This window comes from Myxine glutinosa, chromosome 1, assembly GCF_964187855.1.
Source record: "Myxine glutinosa chromosome 1, kmMyxGlut1.1, whole genome shotgun sequence".
NCBI classification, from domain to species: domain Eukaryota; kingdom Metazoa; phylum Chordata; class Myxini; order Myxiniformes; family Myxinidae; genus Myxine; species Myxine glutinosa.
The window spans coordinates 357,957,352-357,981,837 of NC_136261.1; the positions used below are offsets into that span (position 1 = coordinate 357,957,352).

Sequence of the window (24,486 nt, forward strand, 5' to 3'; positions counted from 1 at the left end):
ACTATTTATATCTCTTTATGCACAAGGACCAATTACTTACTACCCCACCCAGCTCTCTCTTCATAAATCTTGCTGCCATATTTGGTTGTTGACTTAGAGTTCACTCTACTACAACAATCGGTCATGACAGTGCAGTAACGCCTTCTGTGCATCTGACCCAATCTGTGAACTTCCCAAAATGGATATCTGAAAATGGTATGGACCTCTCCCATGGACTTGGTAAAATAGAACTTTCCCTCCAACGTTTCTTCATCCTCCTCTATTCCTTCCAGCTCATCTGGCCTCTGAATTATGAAAGTCCTGATCTTGCTAGCTCTAGTTTGAGAGTAATCTTAGCACCACAGAGCATGACAGTTCGCTCTGACTGACTGACAGGGTCTGCAATCTGCTCTTTCTTTCAAACACCGGCTCACAATCTGCTTTGCATTTCGTACTAACCACACTTCAAAGCTGTTTACCCAAAGGACTGATCTCCCTCTTTCACATACACGTTATCCCATCTCATCTGAACCAATCCGACCCACCCTGACGTGGATCCGTGCACAAACTTCAGACTCAGCTTCGCGTTCCCAACAAATATCGAAATGGGATCTCAAACAGATACGTTACGCCGTTCTTCTGAGCACATCTCTTTTTCTTGCTTGTTTTACGTGCTCCTCAGCAACCCCGATGGAAGTGCATACCCTTGACCTAATCGCCCCCTTTTTGTTCTTTTCTTTTTTGTATAAAAGATCGAGGCTCGTGTAAGAGCTAAAAAATTTTTTAGAAATCCTTGGGTAAAAATCGAAAAGATGTCGCGGCGTCAGGATTTGCTTGTCCAAATAAGATGCAGAGCAAATTTGTCTACGACAGCAAAGGCTGGAAACTAGCTTTAATGCCCAACCTCTTCAAGATTCCAGCTATATCATGAGAAAAACATTTTGCCATTTGACGTAGTGAACGAAACGCCACTAATGAGGTTGGCCATGTAATCTGGCTCGATTTCGCTGATAATTTTGATTTGTCTGTTGATTTGGGTACTTGAGGGGGTGTAGAATACGGAATTGGACGCTGCCCAATTTACAAATGACGGTTTGGTGCCTTAATTAGGCATTTAATGTAATTTAACTGATTACCCGATATAGGGAATGCCTTATAAATTCAGAACTAATGGATATAGAAGGATGAATTTGGTGTCTAAATGCAGGTTTTGGGGTACATGGAATCAACAACAACAACAACAACAACAACATGCATTTTAAGGCCATTTTCCCTGCTAGAGCGGTGGTTAGCCTTGCGGTCCCCATGACAATCTTCTCCATATTGCCCTATTTTCTGCATCTCTCCTTGTTAACCCCCTTGCCCGCATTTCTTCTTCCACCATCTTTAGCCAAGTCTTTCTCGGTCTTCCCCGTCCTCTACTTCCTTCTACATTCATTTCCGTCACTCTTCTCAACCGGTCACTTTCATCCTTCCTCAACACATGACCAAACCATCTCAACCTGTTCCTCTTCACAGCATCCATCACAGGCTCTATTCCCATCATCTTTCGCAATTCATCATTTGTCTTCCTCTCTCTCAACGATACTCCGCACATCCACGGAACCATTCGCATTTCCACCCTTTCCAGCCTTCGTTGCTGCTCTACATTCATGACCCATGTCTCGCTCCCATAAATCATAACACTTCTCACACATGCAGCACACACCTTTCCCTTCAGCTTCAACGACACTCACCTCCTTATCAGGGAATCGATTGGAACAAAAATCTTGCTGATTGGAATACTCATTATTAGCATAAATACAAGATGGCCTGCAAACCCCCCTGATACAGATTTCTTATAACTACCAACTTGGTAGAAATGGAACGATGATTTGTGTCCGAACATCGGTTTTCAGGTATGGGGAATTAAATTATGCAATACTTTTTGCCATTGGAGCATCCCTCATTAGCATAAATCAAATATGGCTGCAGTACGATACACCCGCTGAATAACCGATATAGGTAATTTCTTATAACTTTTGGGGTGAAGGACATAGAAATACGGTTTTGGTATCTAATCATAGGTTTTCACGTCTGGGGGGTTGATTGAAGATAGGATTGTGTTGTTTGGGGCATTCTATATTGTGATAAATCCAATTCTAGCAAAAATAAGAACATGATCTTTTCATGGGTTATAGCTAACCAATCTTTATTTTTATCCCATTAAACCTTTTTTTCTTTATTTCAGTGACCCTGTAGGAGGTTAAACAGCAAGAACAGCACCCGACGTCGGAATCATGGCAGAGCAGCGGATTGCGAAATGCATCATCTGTGATTGTGTGTGGTGCATCCATCGTGTACATCACAGATGTTGTACAATATGCCAGGTGATATCTCAAAAATGGTGACACTAAATACAAACACGTTGTCGAGGCTATGAGTGCACTGTCTCCGATAAATCCTGTACTAGTTAAATACCATAGTAGCCGCAACAAAGTAACTCACATAGGTAATGTGAAAAAGGTTGAGGAACGATTTGCTAATTTTAAAATACAAGAAAACAAACACGACATAATAAGACTAACCGAAGCTTTTCGTGCTCTCCTCCCTTAAGGAAATTCACAGCAAGATAACGGAAAAGGTGAGAGATCGTGCATTTATAAGCATGTCTAAGAGCGACACCGATTAGTTCATGTCAGGACATAATTGGTACTCTGAACACCCATTGGTTGAATCAGTCACCACTATCCCTGGCTCCGATTGGCTGGAGTCCAAAGTTGTAAACTTAATTCGTATCTCCCACCAGAAGGCCGAGAAACAGGATTGCCGCTCGCTTATCAGCCAAGTCGGTGGGTGCTCCATTCTTCCACTGCCTCATATTTGGTCTCGCCCTCCCTGCTCCCCCACAGTACAACAATGACGCACACATTGTTTTGTTGTCGTTGTTGATCACGTTCTGGTAGCCATTATAAAATAAGGTTAATTGCTCCACTCAATTCCATTTTTCTCACACCTGTGGAACCATTTCCCTGAGTCAGTCCAATCACTCTCTTCCCTCCAGGGCTTCAAGACAACAACTCACTGCCATCTCATGTCATATTCTATTCTAACCCGCAATCTGTTATTACCTTGTTAACCTTCCCTGCAACCAAATCTCTTGCCTGTGGGTGTTCCGTTACATCATTTCCTATGTTTCATCCAACTAATTGTTGAGTCTGCCTGTTATATACTTCCCAAATGCCAGTATGATCCTGTGTGATTCTGCCCCGACATAAGCTAAAGGCCTTGTATTACAAAATAATAAACAGACTCACATTGACATGAACAAAAGATAGTGCAAACAGAGACTTGGTGATGAGTGATAGGCAAGCAAACAGCGTGTGCGCACGCACACACACACACACACACACACACACACACACACACACACACACACACACACACACACACACACACACACACACACACACCAATGTATTCAATTTTCCTTTTGAAATCTGTTTCTACGTGTGTCTGTCTGTGTGTCTATTTGTTTGTCTGTATGTCTGTCTGTCTGTCCATCCAACAGACAAGTTTGTTTGTCCATTTGTCTGTGAACAAGATATCTCAAAAAGTTGTGGACGGATTTAGACGAGATTTGGTGGAGAGGTAGTGTATGTGACAAGGACGAAATGATTAAATTTTAGTGAAGATCCGCATTCGGATCCGGCCAGTATATATTTTTAAAGTGATTCTTCACCATTGGGAGATAAGGCAAAAAACAATACATAGCAGGATATCTCAAAAAGTTATGCACGGATTTGGGCGAAACTTGGTGGACAGATTGGGTGTGTGACGAGGACTAATCAATGCGATTTTGGTGAAGATCTGAATATGGATTCGGACATGAGAATTATTTAATTTTTTTAAGTGATTCTTCACCATTGAGAGATCACACGAAAAGCGATATATAACATATTTCAAAAGTTGTGGATGAGTTATGACTAAACTTGGTGGAGGAGTTGGTTAGGTGACCAGAACAAGCCGATTCGATTTTGGATCAGGTCCGAATCCAGATCCGGATTATCAGTGGGATACAAAATATAAACTATTCAGGCTTTTTTTTTTTTTTTTTTTTTGTATACAAGATCGAGGCTCGTGAAAGAGCGAACATTAATCACACAGAAAGACAAACAGACACATAAAACAAATAACATCGGGAGCGGTAGACAAGATGGGGAGAGAGGGGGAAGGACACAAACACAACATTTGAGAGCAGGGACCGAGAGACATGGAGACATGGAGAGATCTGTGGGAGGGAGAGGGCTTTGGGGGGGAGGCATGTGAAGGGGGGGGGGGGGTGGGAGAGGTATAAACATATGGACACTGCCAGGATTTCCAGGAAAGAAGTTGGAATTTCAAACAAGGTGGATCTGGGGTGAATTAGTGGGGGTAGAAAAGATCAAGGTTTTGGATGGGGGAAGATAAGAGATGGTGGTGAACAGCTGTTTTAAAGACCTGGACGGAGGAGAGGGATTGAAGGGAGTGTGGGAGTTTGTTCCAGAGGCGGGAGAAAAGAGGAATGAAAGAGTGAAGGTGAGCAGAGAGCCGAGATTTCGGCAGTTTAACCATCAGAGGGTTGCTGGCAGATCTTGTGCGACCTGTAGGAATATTTATTTGGGGGACAGAGCACAGAGAGAGCTGGGGGAGCAAGGCCGGAGAGGAGTCGGTAGAAGACAGAAAGACCACCTATCTGCCTGCGGTGAGTGAGTGAAAGGCCCTCAGAGATAGCTTCATCGCGGGAGATTCCAATGATTTTGAAAGCTTTGGATTCAACAGCGTGAAGCCAAGCCAGGTGTGAGGCAGGAGCACCAGCCCATAGGGGAGAACAGTATTCCATTGAGCTGCGGATGAAAGCCTTGTATGTGGTGAGGAGCTCAGGTGTGCCGAGGAAGGACTTCGCACGACGGAGGATGCCCAGTCGGCGACTGGCTTTGGAGGCCAGCTTGGAAATGTGGTTTTCCCAAGAAAGATCATGGCAGATAGTGAGACCCAAAAGCTTGAGCGACAGAACTTCTTGGAGAGGATTGTTGAGAAAGTAGATGGGAGGGTTGTCCAGTCGATCTTTTCGGAGAGACATAGTAAGAGAGTGAGATTTGTCAGGATTGAAAGACATGTTCCACTTATTTGACCAGTCTGTGATTTTGTCCAGGTCTTCAGAGAGTGAGGAGGCTGCAGACTGCCGATCTGAGGGAAGAGGAATGGAGCGGCAGAGAGTGGAGTCATCAGCAAAGAGATAGAGAGGATTTTCCAGAGAGTCGGAGAGATCATTGATAAAGACCAGAAAAAGCACAGGGCCCAGCACACTTCCTTGGGGAACTCCAGCCTGAACAGGAAGGGGAGATGAGAGAAATCCATTCAGGGCCACACGTTGACTATGACCAGAGAGGAAGTCCGCAAGCCATGCATGGAGATTTCCATGGATACCATAGGAGGAGAGTTTGGTGAGCAGAGCTGGGTGCCAGACCGTATCAAAGGCCCGTGATATGTCAAGGGAGACAGCTCTGATTTCCTGTTTGGCATTGAGGACCTCCATCCATTGTTGAGATAGCAGAAGCAGCATGTCCAGAGTAGAGTGACCTGGTCTGAAACCAAATTGATGATCAGAGATCAAGCCATTGGAGAAGAGGAAAGATTTCATATCCGAAGCAATGATGGATTCCATGACTTTGCTGATAATTGGGAGCAGGCTGATTGGTCTGTAGTTGCAAGGATCTGTTTTTGCACCTTTTTTGTGTAAAGCGGTAATGTTAGCTGATTTCCAGGATGCTGGCAGATGACCTTGAGCAAAAGATATGGTGAAAAGAACAGAGAGAGGGTGAGATAGAGCGGCAGAGCAGGATTTTAGGACCCGTGGGCTGATGCCGTCTGGTCCAGTTGCAGAATCAGAGTCGAGGTTTGACAAAAACTCCTCCACCTTGTCAGGAGAGAAGGACACAGAGTCCAGGAGCAGTTGGGTTCGACTGGGAAAGGTGGGAACAGAGAGAGATGGGTTTGGGACTAAGGATTTTGAGGCGAACACAGAGTTGAGGCATTCGGCTTTGTCACGTGCGATGTCAACTGTGTGGCCATTTGAGGTAAGGGAGGGGATGGAGGGGGAACAAACACCAGAAACGGATTTGACCAGACGCCACCAGGATTTGGAGGAAGGAGACAGGTTTGAGAGTTCATTCTTGAGTGAGGAGAGATAGTGCTTCCTGGCACTCCTGAGGGTAGACACAGGTATGCGCTCTAGGTATGCGCTCTAGCCTGGCGTAGGTATGCGCTCTAGCCTGGCGTAGGTATGCGCTCTACCAAGTGCTATTCTAGTTTATATTCGGAAAACGCTTAGATTCCTCATTCCCGAGCAAGCTGCGATGTAATCAATGTATTCACAATAATGAGAATGTATTCTATTTGTCTTTGTACATTCACCTTGAAGTTGTTTAAAAAAACAAAAACATCCTTCCACGTTTGGAAACTAAACCAAATCTGTCACAGTGATACATACTTCAAACCATTGCAAGGCTGCCATTCACTGCCATCTCATGTCATATTCTATTCTAACCCACAATCTGTTATTACCTTGTTAACCTTCCCTGCAACCAATCCTCTTGCCTGTGGGTGTTCCGTTACATCATCTCCGAAGTTTCATCCAACTAATTGTTGAGTCTGCCTGTTATATACATCCCAAATACCAGTATGATCCTGTGTGATTCTGCCCCGACATAAGCTTAGGCCTTGTACTGTATTACAAAATAATAAACACTCACATTGACATGAACAAAAGATAGTGCAAACAGAGACTTGGTGATGAGTGATAGGCAATCTTACCTGCAAGTGTGGCCAAGCAGCTTCCAGTGTGGGTTCGTCCTCTTCTGGATCAAACTCTGCACCCGTTGGATTTGACGATGGTGGTAGCGTGCGGAACATGTTGACAGCAAACTGAAGGACAAATTTTTTTTTACATGACAGGATCTTATTGCTTCCAAAATGTTCTTCCTTTGTTCATCGTTCAAAAACCAAAACAGCGTTCACCCGTTCACCCGAGGTCTTTGCCCTATTATCTTACCATATGCACAACCTCCGGGTAGATGGCCTCTGTGATGACATCGCGTCCGTGAGTCACGTATTCCACCATCTCGTTGAGCGCAGCTCGCTTCACCTCCTTCCATTTTAGATCGCTAAGTGGATCGGCCACGAAGTCGAACAACACACAACACTGCCTGAGTTTCTGTATGAAGAGCTCTTCGCGCTCCGCTGCCGCTGTATCTGCACACAAATGCACATTCCAAAAATAAGATTATATGAGCAGTTATTATTTACAAATATATTGTTACAGTCACCAGTCGGTTGCCCGGTTTGAATCCAGTGAGTCATGTCAAAACCTCCGCGGCAGTCACCCGATCCAGAGACCTTCTGCCAGATCGCCGCGTCAAAAGCCGCGTTACGTGCAGATTGAGGTATATGAAGCGACTGAGTGCCACGCTGACCAGCGCTCTTGTGACAGATCTCATCAGGGCTAAGCTAACCTTGACCACATGACGCAAACTTCTGGAGCAATTTGCCTTTAACAGGATTTTATAGAGCAACCAGGTGAAACCATCAGAGTGAACAGAACCCACCGGAGACCACGTCAGGTTTGTAAAGTGTATTCATTTAACAAAAGCAAAAGAGTCGGGAATAAACAATAAGCAACAGCACAATGGATCCAATTCTAATACTCCAACCCTAAGTTATCCCTTACCGGCATATATGCCCACAAAACAAACCAAGCAACGGACAGCAGATCCTTAGTTATCCGATACTTTATGGCCTCAGACACACAATAGAAGACAAGGGAAAGTCACGAGACAACAGAGATGTCTGGCCAAACTCGATAATGTTGCTTGTTGGAGAACACCCAGTGTAAATGACAATGTATCTTGCAGCAACAAAAACGTCTCTGCAGGCAGTGATGGGGGAAGAGGGATATGTCTTGGTGGAATGGGCGGGACGTCAAGGCCAGGGCATGGCGTCTCCCTCTTTCTGGCTTGCTCCAGGGTGCAGCTTCCAGCTCGGTGGATCCGGGATTCTCTCTGGAATTCTAGCTTTCCCACACCTTTATAGACGAACCTGCCGACATCATTAATGACAATTTACTCCCCTCCCCTCTCGTCTACAATTAGCTCACATCCTGACCACGTGCAGGTCGGCACTGTGAAAGTCTAAATGGACTTCCTACTGTTAGTCTTCGATATATATATGTAGTCAATAAAAGTGAAGCTTATACTTTGGTGATAAATATTTGAATAAATCTGCATAATGGATAATAGAAATTGTGTGTTTGCTGTGTTTAGAAATAAGGCTAACATTGGTCATCTATGCAAGGAAAGAGATACAATGTTTGAAAGGGTATTGAAATGTACAAAAGGCGAATGGAGCTGTTTTCATCAGACAAGAACAGATAGAATCTCCAGGAGGCACCATGCTGGGAAAAACAACAAGTCTGCACTTCTTCATCTTAAGATACTTATCCTGAATGGTCAGAGGGTTAATGAAAAACAGATGCGCCAGTCTGTCTGCAAAACCACTGACCATTCCATTCCTCAGTATGACTCCTGAGACAGCAGGAGATTTCTTTTGTTCCCAAACTTGCTATAAAAAGGCACTGCATTCAACCACTTACCAGATTGGCTAGACACGTTGTGTTGAATCTGTGAGTGTATACGTCAGTATAGTATTGTTAAACTGTATTGTTAAACTTTGTTGTAATCTTTGTTGTATTCGAGTGAATCTTCTCTGGAGAATTGAATATTCAAAATTGTTCTTGGTGTGTGGACATTCAAATCGATATACCTTCGTCAGCACCAAGGCCAATATATGGGACGAAAATGTCATGAGGACACCAACTTTTGCCACCTAATAACCTATTGTGTTGCGAAAAGGGGAGATTTAAACAGAAACTAAGGATAAGGACATCAAGTAAAGGCTCACAGGGATGAGGTATGTTAGACACACACAATAGAGTGGGTCTGACGTTTCTAACTATACGAAGTTAGTGATGCTATCTACAACGACACTTGATTACATTACGCTTATTCTAAACACTCAATATGGAAATAACTATAATGTCATTATATTATATCTTTTATAATTATATTATATATTATATCATTATATATTATTCTATCATTATATTATATCTCAGTCAGGTCAGTCTCTTTCTTGACTGCCACTAGTATCATGTAACCCAGTGCTACCTGCCGCATGGTCGGGTAGTCGGCGACTAAATCGACTGCCCTCACTGGCTTGCCAGAAGGGAGGGTGACTGACATCATGTAAGACTAAAAACAATACCTGTTAAAGGGCAGTTGAGCTCCCTTCATGAGCCAGTGGCCATCCACTAAGGAGATGGTGTCTCCTAAAAAACACCCATCCGGTTGGACCGGTTTCTTAGGTCGTAGGTTGTGGACAGCAACCGCCCAGGGTAGTACAACCACTCTGACTTAGGAGCGTTAAAGTGGTACCAGGAACCATCTTACACTCTCAGTGTCAGGATTGCTGGTCTTACTTTCTGTCTCACTCAAACTATAGCTACCGGACCAGCTTCAATCTCTCTTTCTCGCAAACAAACATCATACACTTTTCATCATACACTTTTCTTTCTCATTTTCACTCCTCACCTTCACATTCCCTCTCTTTTATTTATCTGTCCTCACATTTATCAATGCAGTTATTTTATTTAAGGTCTGGCCTCGATGAGGACTACATAGTCCGTGACTGCCAGTGGGGAGGGTGACTGACATCATGTAGGACTAAAAACAATACCTGTTCATATATATATATATCAACAATCAACATAAAACATAAAAAACATTTTAAAAAACATTCAACAAGCATTTCACAAACAAAAAAACATTCAACATAAATATATATATATACATATATATATATACATATATATATTACGCATTTACTGCCCCCCTAGAAATCTTTTCATAACAATATTTTGAGCCAAAATTTCAGACCTCTGGGTCAAATTGATGCTCTGCGCATGCGCAAGATTGGAGGTCTCGTCTCTTCAAAGCTGTCCATGCACGCTCGCTTTCGAAGTTAAGTAACTTTTCACAATTGTGTTTTTGTCGAAACTGGTCTTGTATGTACCTATTGGGGTGTCTTTAATAGTATTCTTGGCGTTGGTTTTTCATACCTGTGTACAGAATCGTCGGTCTTTCTCATTGTGTATTCTGAGGCCTAAGTGTAGTACTACTACTAGGCTACTGTGTCCAACTTTGGCTTTGGGCTTTGTTTTTGTCTCAGCGGTTCTCCGATCGCGCTGAAATTTTTTTCCGGTCTCTGTTTTTCACGGTCTTTTCATCCCATACTTCCTTGTTTTAAAATCTCAAAAAAAAAAAAAAAAACCCAAAAACATTTCCTTCCGTTTTTATTCGTTTATTCGTTCTTAGTTGTTCGTTCGTTCATTCTTCGACCACGCTGTATGTGATCACGTTGTTAAAAAATGTCTCATCTGAACCCTGAAGACCTGTATTCTGTCATATTCTATAACACCTTTTTCTTCTTCTTCTTCTATAAAAGGATGCTTTCGACTTGCTCACCAAATCCATTCATTCCAAAAAAAAATTCCATCTCTTATAGTGCATCTTTCATTCATTCCCTAAACTCTCCAGCACTCCATCCTCCCTCCAGCGTCCTCAAACGTATTTTTGACTCGAATGTCTCAAGAAACTCATTTTGCAATAAATGTTCGTTTCCCCTTAATCGTACATTTTTCAAAATCCCATCACCCCAAAATCCCATTTCCCATCACCCCTCCCCTCTAAATCTACCCCCTTGCCCATCCCCTCCAAATCATCCCCATCACCCATCTCTTTCAAATCTTCCCCCTTGCCCCTCCCCTCCAAATCTTCCCAATCACCCATTCCTTTCAAATCTCCCCCCACACCCCTCCCCACCGAGACTCTCCCTCGCTCCTCCCCTCCTAGACTCCCCTCTCACCCCTCCCCCTCAAAGCGTCCTCCCCGCTTCTTCCCCCTTCCAACTTTCACCTTCATCTCCCTCAACCTTCTGCCTCGCTCTTCCCCCTCGTCAAATAACACCTCACTGCGCCTCTCCCAATCACCATCAAACCCTTTGTCTGCCACATCCTTCCCTTTCTCCTAGCTATTCTGTAATCTCTGACACACCTTCAACAGCTCTCCCTACCTCTTCCTCCTCTTCCACATCTTCCACATCTTACCCTACCGCTCCCCCCCCCCCTGTTCTGTATCCGATGCTCCCCCTTCCTCTTCCTTAACAGTATGGACCTCAAACATCCGGGGCCTTCGCTCAAACATGTCTGATCTCTCCATACAGGTTGCTTCTGACAAACCAGACGTGATCTGCTTAACAGAAACTTTCCTCCTTCATGATGTCTCTGATTCCTTGGTATCTCTCCCAGGTTACTCCCTACTCCGGTATGATAGACCTGAGCCTCGTCCTGGAGGTGGGGTTGCTATCTTTATAAAAAACTCTCTTCCTCACTCGCCCTGCACTGCCCTCTCTCCACCTCACCCCCAGGAATACCTTTGGCTACGGCTTCCCCTTCGCTCCCACCTTTTGTTCATATGTGTGTTGTACCGTCCACCAAACAGTGATGACTCCATCTACATCTCGCTGTCTGAGAATATGGACCAACTTCTATCGACCCATCCCAACTCTCTCTTCCTCATATGTGGTGATTTCAACTGTCACCATGCCAGTTGGCTGGGTGTGGGTACCTCTCTCACCAGCCATGGCTCTTCAGCAAAGGACTTCTGTGACTCACTGGGACTGACACAATCTGTCAATTTCCCGACCCGGATTTCAGTCAACGGAGCATCTTCTCTTCTGGACTTGGTTATGACTAACTTCCCTGAAAATGTCTGCTGCTCTTCTTCTGCTCCAATCGGCTCTTCTGATCATGTGCTTGTTAAAGTGGACATCTCTCTGACCATTCTCAGAGAGCCTCCTCAGCGTCGACGAGTCTGGCATTTCACTCAGGCCAACTGGCACGGTCTTCAAGCAGCCATCAATCATCTGGACTGGTCTCCCATCTCTACTGCCTCTGACATAAATTCGTCCTGGGAATTCTTCCAAAGCAAACTGCTCTCTCTCATGCACAGATTTATCCCATCTCGTCTTCTGTTGTCATACCCTTCCTCCCGTCCATGGTACACGGAATCCTGTGGTGAGGCTATTGCCCAGAAACAACTTGCTTTCGTCTCCTGGAAAGCAAATCCAACGGAAGGAAATCTCATTTCCTTTCACAAAGCCCGAAACAAGTGTGTGTCCACCCTCAGGAGAGCCAGGAAACAATATCTCTCCGTTCTCAGGACCGAACTCTCTTATCTGTCTCCCTCTTCCAAATCCTGGTGGCGTCTGGTCAAATCTGTTTCTGGTGTTTGTTCCCCCTCCATCCCCTCCCTCACCTCAAATGGCCACACGGCTGACTCCGCACGTGAAAAAGCTGAATGCCTCAACTCTGTGTTTGCCTCTAAATCTTGTGTCCCAAACCCATCCCTCTCTGTACCCACCGTACCCAGTCGTACCCAGCTGCTCCTGGACTCTGTGTCCTTTCCTCCTGACAAGGTGGAAAAGTTTCTGTCAACCCTCGACTCGGATTCTGCAACTGGATCTGACGGCATCAGCCCACGGGTCCTAAAATCCTGTTCTTCCGCTCTTTCACTCCCTCTCTCTGTTCTCTTCACCCTCTCTTTTGCTCAAGGTCATCTTCCATCTGCTTGGAAATCTGCCAACATCACCGCTTTGCACAAAAAAGGTGCAAAAACAGATCCCAGCAACTACAGACCAATCAGCCTTCTCCCAATTATCAGCAAAGTCATGGAATCAATCATTGCTTCAGATATGAAATCTTTCCTCTTCTCCAATGGCTTGATCTCTGATCATCAATTTGGTTTCAAACCTGGACACTCTACTCTGGACATGCTGCTTCTGCTTTCTCAACAATGGATGGAGGTCCTCAATGCCAAACAGGAAATTAGAGCAGTCTCCCTTGACATATCACGTGCCTTCGATACGGTCTGGCACCCCGCTCTGCTCACCAAACTCTCCTCTTTTGGTATCCATGGAAATCTCCACGCATGGCTGGCAGACTTCCTCTCTAGTCGTAGTCAACGTGTGGCCCTGAATGGGTTTCTCTCATCTCCTCTTCCTGTTCAGGCTGGAGTTCCACAAGGCAGTGTTCTAGGCCCTGTGCTTTTTCTGGTCTTCATCAATGATCTCTCTGACTCTCTTGAAAATCCTCTGTATCTCTTTGCTGATGACTCTACTCTCTGTCGCTCCATTCTTCATCCCTCAGATCGGCAGTCTGCTGCCTCCTCACTCTCTGCAGACCTGGACAAAATCACAGACTGGGCAAACAAGTGGAACATGTCTTTCAATCCTGACAAATCTCACACTCTTACGATGTCTCTCCGAAAAGACCGACTGGACAACCCTCCCATCCACTTTCTGAATAATCCTCTCCAAGAAGTTCTGTCACTCAAGCTTTTGGGTCTCTCTATCTGCCATGATCTTTCCTGGGAAAACCACATTTCAAATCTGGCCTCCAAAGCCAGTCGCCGACTGGGCATCCTCCGTCGTGCGAAGTCCTTCCTTGGCACACCTGAGCTCCTCACCACATACAAGGCTTTCATCCGCAGCTCAATGGAATACTGCTCTCCCCTCTGGGCTGGTGCTCCTGCCTCACACCTAGCTCGTCTTCACGCTGTTGAAACCAAAGCATTCAGAATCATTGGAATCTCCCGCGATGAAGCTAACTCCAAGGGCCTCTCACTCACTCACCGCAGGCAGGTTGGTGGTCTTTCCATCTTCTACCGACTCCTCTCTGGCCTTGCCCCCCCAGCTCTCTCTGGGCTCTGTCCCGCAAATATTCCTACAGGTCGCACAAGATCTGCCTGCAACCCTCTTATGGTCAAACTGCCAAAATCAAGACTCTCTGCTCACCTTCACTCCTTCATTCCTCTTTTCTCCCGCCTCTGGAACAAACTCCCTCACTCTCTTCAATCCCACTCCACCCTCCAGGTCTTTAAAACAGCTGTTCACCACCATCTGGAAACGTGGAGATCTCGCGAGATCTTGGAGACGGCGGCAGGGATTTTCGAAGCTCCACACGGTCTCCACGTTTTTCGAAGTTAAGTCTGTTCACAATTGTATTTTGTCGAAACTGTATTTATCTTTCGGTGTGTGAAGTTATTGTGTGCAACTTTGGTTGTTTCTCGGTGTTTATCTTTCATAAATTGATCGTCTGTTTGCCGTGTCGCGAGCAAGGCCTTGTACAGTGTGCACTGTACAACCTTGAGGCTTTGTTTTTCTCTCAGTGGTCCGTCGTTTGTGATCCAATAACTTTCGTTCTCTTTATTCCCAGTCTTTTCACCCATAGCCTACTTCCTTGTGTAAATCTCAACTCAAAAAAAAAAAAAAAAAAAAAAAACATTTCCTTCTCTGTTCTCATTCGTTTATTCATTCTTATTCGTTGTTTCGTTCTTCGACCACGTGTTTCTCCCCCATTTCCCGAGATAGTTTTCACTCATTAACCTTCAATGTTTACACTTTCCCCTCAAGTTATGTATTCCGTCATATTTTATAACACCTTTTTCTTCTTCTTCTTTAAAAGGCTGCTTTCGACTTGCTCACCAAATCAATTCATCCCAAAAAAAATATCCATCTCCTATAGTGCCTTTTTTCTACATTCCCTAAACTCTCCTGCACTCCATCCTCCATCCAGCGTCCTTAAACGTATTTTTAACTCGAAGATCACAAGAAACTCATTTTGCAATAAATGTTCGTTTCCCATAAATCGTACACTTTCAAAAATCCAATCTCACCCCTCCCCTCCAAATCTTCCCCATAACCCCTCCCCTCCAAATCTTCCCCATCACCCCTCCCCTCCAAATCTTCCCCATCACCCATCCCTTTCAAATCTCCCCCCTTGCCCCCTCCCTCCTAAACTACCCCCTCACCCCTCCCCGCCAAGACGCCCCCTCGCCCCTCCCCTCCTAGACTCCTGCCTCACCCCTCCCCTCCAAATCTCCCCCATATCCCATCCCTTTCAAATCCCTCCCCTTGTCCCTTCCCTCCCAAACTCCCCCCTCACCCCTCCCCTTCAAATCTCCCCACCCTCATTGCTTCTCAATTTCCCCCCGCTCACTCCCACTCCTCAAAGTGTCCTCCCCGCTTCTTCCCCCTTCAAACTCTCACCTCCATCTCCCCCAACCTTCTGCCTCGCTCTTCCCCCTCCTCAAATAACACCTCATTGTGGCTCACCCAATCACCATCAAACCTTTTGTCCGCCCCATCCTTCCCTTTCTCCGAGCTATTCTGAAATCTCTGACACACCTTCAACAGCTCTCCCTACCTCTTCCACCTCTTCCACATCTTACCCTACCCCTCCTCCCCCCTGTTCTGTATCTGATGCTCCCCCTTCCTCTTCATTAACTGTATGGACCTCAAACATCCGGGGCCTTCGTTCAAACTTAACTGATCTCTCCATACAGGTTGCTTCTGTCAAACCAGACGTGATCTGCTTAACAGAAACTTTCCTCCTTTATGATGTCTCTGATTCCATAGTATCTCTCCCGGGCTACTCCCTCCTCCGGTATGATAGACCTGAGCCTCGTCCTGGAGGCGGGGTTGCTATCTTTATCAAAAACTCTCTTCCTCACTCGCCCTGCACTGCACTCTCTCCACCTCACCCCCAGGAATACCTCTGGCTACGGCTTCCCCTTCGCTCCCACCTCTTGTTCATATGTGTGTTGTATCGTCCACCAAACAGTGATGACTCCATCTACATCTCGCTGTCTGATGATATGGACCAACTTCTATCTACTCATCCCAACTCTCTCTTCCTCATATGTGGTGATTTCAACTGTCATCATGCCAGTTGGCTGGGTGTGGGTACCTCTCTCACCAGCCATGGCTCCTCAGCAAAGGACTTCTGCGACTCACTGGGACTGACACAATCTGTCAATTTCCCGACCCGGATCTCAGTCAACGGAACATCTTCTCTTCTGGACTTGGTTATGACTAACTTCCCTGAAAATGTCTGCTGCTCTTCTTCTGCTCCGATCGGATCATCTGATCATGTCCTTGTTAAAGTGGACATCTCTCTGACCATCCTCAGGGAGCCTGCTCAGCGTAGACGAGTCTGGCATTTCACTCAGGCCAACTGGCACGGTCTTCAAGCAGCCATCAATCATCTGGACTGGTCTCCCATCTCTACCACCTCTGACATCAACTCATCCTGGGAATTCTTCCAAAGTAAATTGCTCTCTCTCATGCACAGATTTATCCCATCTCGTCTTCAGTTGTCATACCCTTCCTCCCGTCCATGGTACACGGAATCTTGTGGTGAGGCTGTTGCCCAGAAACAACTTGCCTTCGTCTCCTGGAAAGCAAATCCAACGGAAGGAAATCTCATTTCCTTTCACAAAGCCCGAAACAAGTGTGTGTCCACCCTCAGGAGAGCCAGGAAACAATATCTCTCCGTTCTCAAGACCGAACTCTCTTATCTGTCTCCCTCTTCCAAATCCTGGTGGCGTCTGGTCAAATCCGTTTCTGGTGTTTGTTCCCCCTCCATCCCCTCCCTTACCTCAAACGGCTACACAGCTGACTCCGCACGTGAAAAAGCTGAATGCCTCAACTCTGTGTTTGCCTCTAAATCTTGTGTCCCAAACCCATCCCTCTCTGTACCCACCATACCCAGTCGTACCCTGCTGCTCCTGGACTCCGTGTCCTTTCCTCCTGACAAGGTGGAAAAGTTTCTGTCAACCCTCGACTCTGATTCTGCAACTGGACCCGACGGCATCAGCCCACGGGTCCTAAAATCCTGCTCTGCTGCTCTATCTCACCCTCTCTCTGTTCTCTTCACCCTCTCTTTTGCTCAAGGTCAACTGCCATCTGCTTGGAAATCAGCCAACATCACCGCTTTGCACAAAAAAGGTGCAAAAACAGATCCTAGCAACTACAGACCAATCAGCCTTCTCCCAATTATCAGCAAAGTCATGGAATCCATCATTGCTTCTGATATGAAATCTTTCCTCTTCTCCAATGGCTTGATCTCTGATCATCAATTTGGTTTCAGACCAGGTCACTCTACTCTGGACATGCTGCTTCTGCTGTCTCAACAATGGATGGAGGTCCTCAATGCCAAACAGGAAATTAGAGCCGTCTCCCTCGACATATCACGTGCCTTCGACACGGTCTGGCACCCCGCTCTGCTCACCAAACTCTCCTCCTATGGTATCCATGGAAATCTCCACGCATGGCTGGCGGACTTCCTCTCTAGTCGTCGTCAACGTGTGGCCCTGAATGGGTTTCTCTCATCTCCTCTTCCTGTTCAGGCTGGAGTTCCCCAAGGCAGTGTTCTGGGCCCCGTGCTTTTTCTGGTCTTCATCAATGATCTCTCTGACTCTCTCGAAAATCCTCTCTATCTCTTTGCTGATGACTCCACTCTCTGCCGCTCCATTCCTCTTCCCTCAGATCGGCAGTCTGCTGCCTCCTCACTCTCTGAAGACCTGGACAAAATCACAGACTGGTCAAACAAGTGGAACATGTCTTTCAATCCTGACAAATCTCACACTCTTACTATGTCTCTCCGAAAAGATCGACTGGACAACCCTCCCATCTACTTTCTCAACAATCCTCTCCAAGAAGTTCTGTCGCTCAAGATTTTGGGTCTCACTATCTGCCATGATCTTTCTTGGGAAAACCACATTTCCAAGCTGGCCTCCAAAGCCAGTCGCCGACTGGGCATCCTCCGTCGTGCGAAGTCCTTCCTCGGCACACCTGAGCTCCTCACCACATACAAGGCTTTCATCCGCAGCTCAATGGAATACTGTTCTCCCCTATGGGCCGGTGCTCCTGCCTCACACCTAGCTCGGCTTCACGCTGTTGAAACCAAAGCTTTCAGAATTATTGGAATCTCCCGCGATGAAGCTATCTCTGAGGGCCTTTCACTCACTCACCGCAGGCAGGTAGGTGGTCTTTCTGTCTTCTACCGACTCCTCTCCGGCCTTGCACCCCCAGCTCTCTCTGTGCTCTGTCCCCCAAATATTCCTACAGGTCGCACAAGATCTGCCAGCAACCCTCTGATGGTTAAACTGCCGAAATCTCGGCTCTCCGCTCACCTTCACTCTTTCATTCCTCTTTTCTCCCGCCTCTGGAACAAACTCCCTCACTCCCTTCAATCCCACTCCTCCCTCCAGGTCTTTAAAACAGCTGTTCACCACCATCTCCTTTCTTCCCCCATCCAAAACCTTGATCTTTTCTACCCCCGCTAATTCACCCCAGATCCACCTTGTTTGAAATTCCAACTTCTTTCCTGGAAGTCCTGGCAGTGTCCATATGTTTTATACCTCTCCCACTGCCCCCTTCCCACGCCCCCCCCCCCCCAAAGCCCTCGCCCTCTCTCAGATCTCTCGATGTCTCCATGTCTCTCGGTCCCTGCTCTCAAATGTTGTGTTTGTGTCCTTCCCCCTCTCTCCAAATCTTGTCTACCGCTCCCTATGTTATGTTTTATGTATCGGTTTGTCTTTCTGTGTGATTAATGTTCGCTCTTTCACGAGCCTCGATCTTGTATACAAAAAAAAAAAAAAAAAAAAAAAAAAAAAAAAAATCTCTTATCTTCCCCCATCCAAAACCTTGAGCTTTTCTACCCCCGCTAATTTCACCCCAATTCCACTTTTTTGAAATACCAACTTCTGTCCTGGAAGTCATTGGTGTCCTTGTGTTTTATACTTCTCCCTCCACCCCCCCCCCCCTTCCCATGCCTCCTCCCCCCAAGCCCTCTCCCTTCCACACATCTCCCTGCTCTCAAATGTTGTGTTGTGTGCTTCACCTTCTCTCCCCATCTTGTTTTCCGCTCCCGCTTTTATGTGTTTTGTTTGTCTGGTTGATTTGTTTGTGAAGTAAATGTTAGCTCTTTCACGAGCCTCGATTCAGTATACAAAAAAAAAAAAGAAAAAAAAAGAGGTTTTTCAAGAAAGAGGTCATGATAGCTTGACGTGGCATAGCCTACTGACCATTGTTACTGAATGTGGACGGAGGTTATGTTTTCACCCTTGTTTGTTTGTCTGTGAGAAGGATACCTCAAAAAGTTATGGACAGATTCAGATGAAATTTGGTGGAGAGGATGGGTGTGGAACAAGGACGAATTGATTACATTTTGGTGAAGATCCAGACACAATATTGTTTGAATTTTATGAAGATTCTTCATAATTGAGAGATCGGGCTAAAAATGATATATAGCACGATATTTTAAAAAGTGTTGGGCAAGTTATGACAAAATTTGGTGGATGAGTTGGGTAGGTGACAAGAACATGCCAATTAGATTTTGGTGAAGATCTGGATCCAGATCCAGCCAATCAGTGAGATACAAAACGTAAACTGTTCAGCCTGGCGGACGCATGCACTTTTCCGAGTGCCATTCTAGTTCAATACCTTAGAACCTCTCTTTTAAATCAAACTAGATTCAAAAGCTATATTAAAGTACTGGGGAAAAAACTGTACTTGTTACTTCTTTATGTGACTTTTGAACCAAACTTCATGAAAAATATTCTTGAGCTCATCTAAAACTTGGCAATAGCAATCCACATTTGTGCAAATCATTGCCTGAAATTTGCATCCTGAGCACTCTTGCAATTCAGAAGGCATCCACATATGACGTGTTCATGGTCAGCCAAAATGGCTCACTGCATGTTTGCAAGCATGCATGCAAGAGTGGTGTTCATGTAACTTGACTGAAGTGCCACGTGTGAAATTGAAATTATTGAGTGTCAGGCACTTTGGATTTAGCCCACCTGAATAAACTGTTAACTGCCTCTGGGTAGTGATAAGTAGTAGGAACGCAGAGAACCAAGCCATTCACACTTAAATATTCATGAGAACAAAGAATAACTGTTATTGGAGTGAAGCACTAAACAACCACTCCAGTTAAAATGAAAAACTAGTCTTCGTGAGGGCTTGTGTCTGGATCTGCATTGGCTGACACGGAGAACAATGGATGGAATTAATATAACGTTGATTGAAGTTTGCTAACGGTCATAGGAAGCAAGGAGACTCCAGACGAATGGTTAACACCCAAAATGTCAGCTTCTCTTTGCTTCCTGTAGTAGTTAGCATTCCTCGATCAACATCCTGCTTATTCCATCCATTGTTCACTCTGTCCAAACCCTGTAGTGAATAGTGAAGAACGTTGATTGGATAATCTCAGAATCTATACTATTTTTGCGTTGCATGTAGTCGTTATTCTTTATTGTCGGTTATTGTTTTATTAATTGTTGTAATAGTTGTAATAGTATTACCCTCACCAGAGGAGATGGTATTGCATTCGAGTCCGTTTGTCTGTCTGCTTGTTTGTCCGCACAGAATAAATATGATTTTCTCTGCAACCGTTGGTCCGGTTGGCAGGAAATTTTCACCATAGGTGCAACTCCTCCTGTATAAAATTTTAATGATGCCGTCATAGGTCATGTGGTGCGGGCGCCATCTTGGAAAGACTGAGAAACGTTGCACCTCTATATCTCCGAAAACACGAAAGATAAAAAAAATTGAGACATGGCTCATTGTAATGAACTCTCCATGTGGAATAACATATGTTAATGATGATGTCATAGGTGCCTCCATTATGACGTCGTAATTCGAAAAGTAAAAATTTCATCCAATCAGGATGAAATTTATTGAGCGTAATCTATGGATAAATTGGTGGAGAAAACAAAATAATGATGATGATGTCACCGGTCACGTGGTTCGGCCGCCATATTTGTTTTAACACAAAAGCCTTTAAAACCACTAAAAACACATCCTGGCAAAGGTCTGCAAACTCTGACTGCTCTTTCTTGTTTATGTATGTCATACAAAGCTTAATCAACCAGACCCCACTCCTAATTGACTGCAGTTGCACCACGCCCAATAATTGGAGGCTGGAAAAGTCAATATAATCTGCAAAAAGACAGCCGTAACAACGTTTTATCTTTATTTCAAAGTGGCTTTCAATTATAGCATCATGACTGATAGCCTTGGCGACTTAAACCTGGTTACAAAGTGATTAGACCCCTTAAAAGCCACCCTAAAGAAAATATGACAAGGAACCTTCAACAAGAGAATAAAGAACATTCTCAATGGAATCTAAGTTAGGCCTTGATCAGTAAAGAAAAACTGTGCAGACGTAGCAGTGAAGCTCTTAAATCACTTCCTATTCCTGTTGTGTAAAGAACTGAGTCAATGTCTTTATCAGCTTCCAGTTCTCCAAAGCCAGGGACCATCACTGCCAGTGTTGACATGGATGGTTTTGTTGAAGATCATGAACTTGCTATGTTGAACGGGTGATGCCGAAGTGTCCTGCACAATATCCTGGCACCAAAGTGAAAAGTTGACGTTATATTGGAGAAGGCGCTGCGATTATTTTCACCAGATAAGAAGTTGGAAAGCAAGAATTATCTACTGGCAAGATGAAGCTGCACAGCTGAAGGAAAGGTTCAACAACAAAAACAAAACAAGCAAAAAGTCAAAATGCTGACATTTGTTCCCAATACTTGGGGTATCAAGGGGAGCACGTGCCAAAATGTTTGGCACAACCTATTTCATGGCAAGAGCAGCAAAACAGTTGTTTAAAGATAAGGAAATTCTGTCAGATCCAACTCCCGAGGCAGGTAAAGTACCTGACAACAGAAATTGTCGAGTTGGTAAAAGCATTCTACTTGAGAGAAGAGATCAAGCATTTAATGCCTTGGAAAATACTATTTCTTTTGCTCTTGTTGTTGTATAGCCCCGGAGAGGTCCATCAAACAAGCCCGTGGCACAGAGACATCTGATCGACCTCCCAAGAGAGTCCAGGAGATCCCCAACATCTAGGATGGTGTAGCCCGCCTTCACGAAGTCAGGGCCACGACAGAGCTAGAGAGGGAGAGAGAGAGAAAGAAAGAAAGAGTAGAGACGAGAGGGAAAGGGCCGGTCCATGGGGTTAGGGTTAGGGTCGTTGTGACTGCACTGCCCTGACAAATCTGGGCAGCAGGTAGGAATGGGGAAGATTTAGCCCCGACTTGCATTGGAAGGGGGGTGAAGGGGGTACGGAAGGGCACAACCACCGCAAAGAGACATCCCCGCTAGATTCAGAATATTTCTGTTGTTATGGATGGCAAGAGGCAGCAAAGGCATCTCTATCTTCACCACTTGACAGAAGACAGAAGTGAATCATACTTCTTAAGGAAAAGCAACCAAACAAGTTTGCCAAATTGTGTCCAAAACAGTGAGTCCTTCCTGGATCTTCAAGAAGTCACTCAGTGTGTTTGCCCCATTCATCAAAACACCAAATTAATGATTACTCGTGCAAAGATTGAGACGCTCACATAAGCATACAGCTGCCTTTGCCATCTTCAGGGCAATCATACAAAGAAGCACTTCTTCCAGTAGTCGGAAAAATGTGGATATCAACTGGTCTTCTTATCAAAAGTTGGATTTATTCAGTGTACTGCCATTAGTTTGGCAGGAAGCAATTACTCATCTTATCCAACTTTGAGGCAAATAGTAGTGACTGGTGAGAAGAAACATCTCGGTCTTCTGGAAATTGAGAAATACAGTGCCCTCCATAAGTATTGGAACAGTGAAGTCAATTTTGTTATTATTGCCATATACTCAAATAAATTTGGATTTGAGATCAAAAGATGAATATGGGGCAAGAGTACAGAAGGTCATCTTTTATTTCTTGGTATTTCTATGCATATGTTTTACCATTGTACAACAATTGCACTTTTATGTTCAGTCCCAGCATTTTAGGTAAGCATAAGTATTGCAACAATGACTGCCTGGTGTTTCTTGTTGCTCAAGTGTGTATTGTTGCATTCATTGTTCATGCATAAAAGAACTGCGAATGTCTAAACTTGGTCTTAGCTTTTGCTTTTCCCTTGGGAGTCTGCCTTTGGAGTCAGTTGAAGACCAGAGACCAACATGAAGATCAGAGAACTGTCTATGAAAGAAAAGCAAGCAATTTGGAGCTGTAAGAACAAACCGCAGCACAAAAATTGGGCAGGGAAAATACACAATTTGGAATATCTTTTTAAAAGAAAGAAACCGCTAGTGTACTTGGCAACAGACAACGGCCAGCTAGGCCAAGGAAAACAACTGCAGTTAATGACAGAAAAATCATCAGAGCTGTGAAGAAAAACCCTAAAACATGCAGTGATATCACCAACAACCTCCAGAGTGCAGGGGAAAAGTATCACAATCTACTGTTCGCAGATGACATCGACAATAGAATTACAAAGGGTACAACGCAAGATACAAACCTGTCATCAGCACCAAAAATAGAAAGACCAGATTAGAATTTGCCAACAAGTACAGAGGTAAGCCAGTGAGTTCTGTAACAAAGTTTTATAGACAGAGGATACCAAGATAAACCTTTCCCAAAGCAATGGAAAGGTGAAAGTGTCAAGAAAGGAAAGAACTGCATATGATCCAAAGCATACTACCTCATCTGTGAAACATGGTGGAGGTAGTGTAATGGCTTGGGCTTGCACGGCTGCCTCTGGAACTGGCTCACTCATCTTTATTGATGATTTAACTGATGATGACAGCAGCAGAATGAATTCAGAGGTTTACAGAAACATTTTGTCTGTCAATGTACAATAAATTTCCTCCAAACTCATTGGGTGGTGGCTTCACCACGCAAGCAAGACAATGACCCAACACACACTGCCAACGCAACCAAGGAGGTAATCAGGGGAAAAGAGGATGGTTTTAGACTGGCCAAGTCAATCTCCTGGTTTAAATCAAATGGAGCATGCATTTCACTTGCTGAAGAGGAGACTACAGTCAGAAACCCCCTAAAACAAACAACAACCGAAAATGGCTGCAGTGAAGGCTTAGGAAAACATCTCAAGGGAAACTACCAAGAGTTTGATAATGTCAAAGGATCACAGGCTGGATGCAGTTATTGCATGGAGGGATATGAAACCAAATGCAGTCCTAAGTATTACACTACTTTAATTTACTTAAGTTGATCTGTTCCAATACTTAATATGCTTACCTAAAATGGGGGGGGGGGGGGGGGTATGGGAGGGAGCTGAACATAAAAAGTGCTATTGTTCTACAATGGTAAACCATACGTGTATAAATGCAAAGAAATAAAAGCAGACCTCATGTACTCTTGCCTCATATTCGAACTCTTTGTGTCTCTCCTGCGGAGGTCCACAAGGACGAAACTAGGACCAATTTTGTTCCTTGTTCTGGTGAATGACGCAGCTGTAACAACAGAACATCGTTGGAAATATGTTGGATGACTTGAGCCTAGTTGAAGTGTTGAACAGAACTCACCAAAGTTCGATGTAAGCCCTGTTGATGCACTTGGTGATTGGTTTTGCCTTAACGATGTTAGGCCAAAGCCGGAGAAATGTAAGATTATGCAAATATCTTTTCTTCAGAATGTTCCACCCCAATTAAACATTGTCATTGATAACATCCCTCTGCAAAGAG

The 24,486-nt window shown here is 44.8% G+C and overlaps 1 protein-coding gene across 5 annotated transcripts in view; it reads right to left on the reverse strand.

The window, feature by feature from the left end:
* LOC137413973 (serine/threonine-protein phosphatase 2A 56 kDa regulatory subunit gamma isoform) overlaps nt 1-24,486 on the reverse strand; it is a 220,944-nt gene that overhangs the window by 59,014 nt on the left and 137,444 nt on the right. For all 5 annotated transcript variants that reach the window (XM_068099429.2, XM_068099444.2, XM_078769963.1 and 2 more), the window contains 2 exons: nt 7,052-7,251; nt 6,814-6,924 (listed from right to left, as the gene is read on the reverse strand). In XM_068099429.2, the coding sequence (XP_067955530.1) occupies nt 6,814-6,924; nt 7,052-7,251 (311 nt within the window). The remainder of the gene's footprint in view (nt 1-6,813; nt 6,925-7,051; nt 7,252-24,486) is intronic.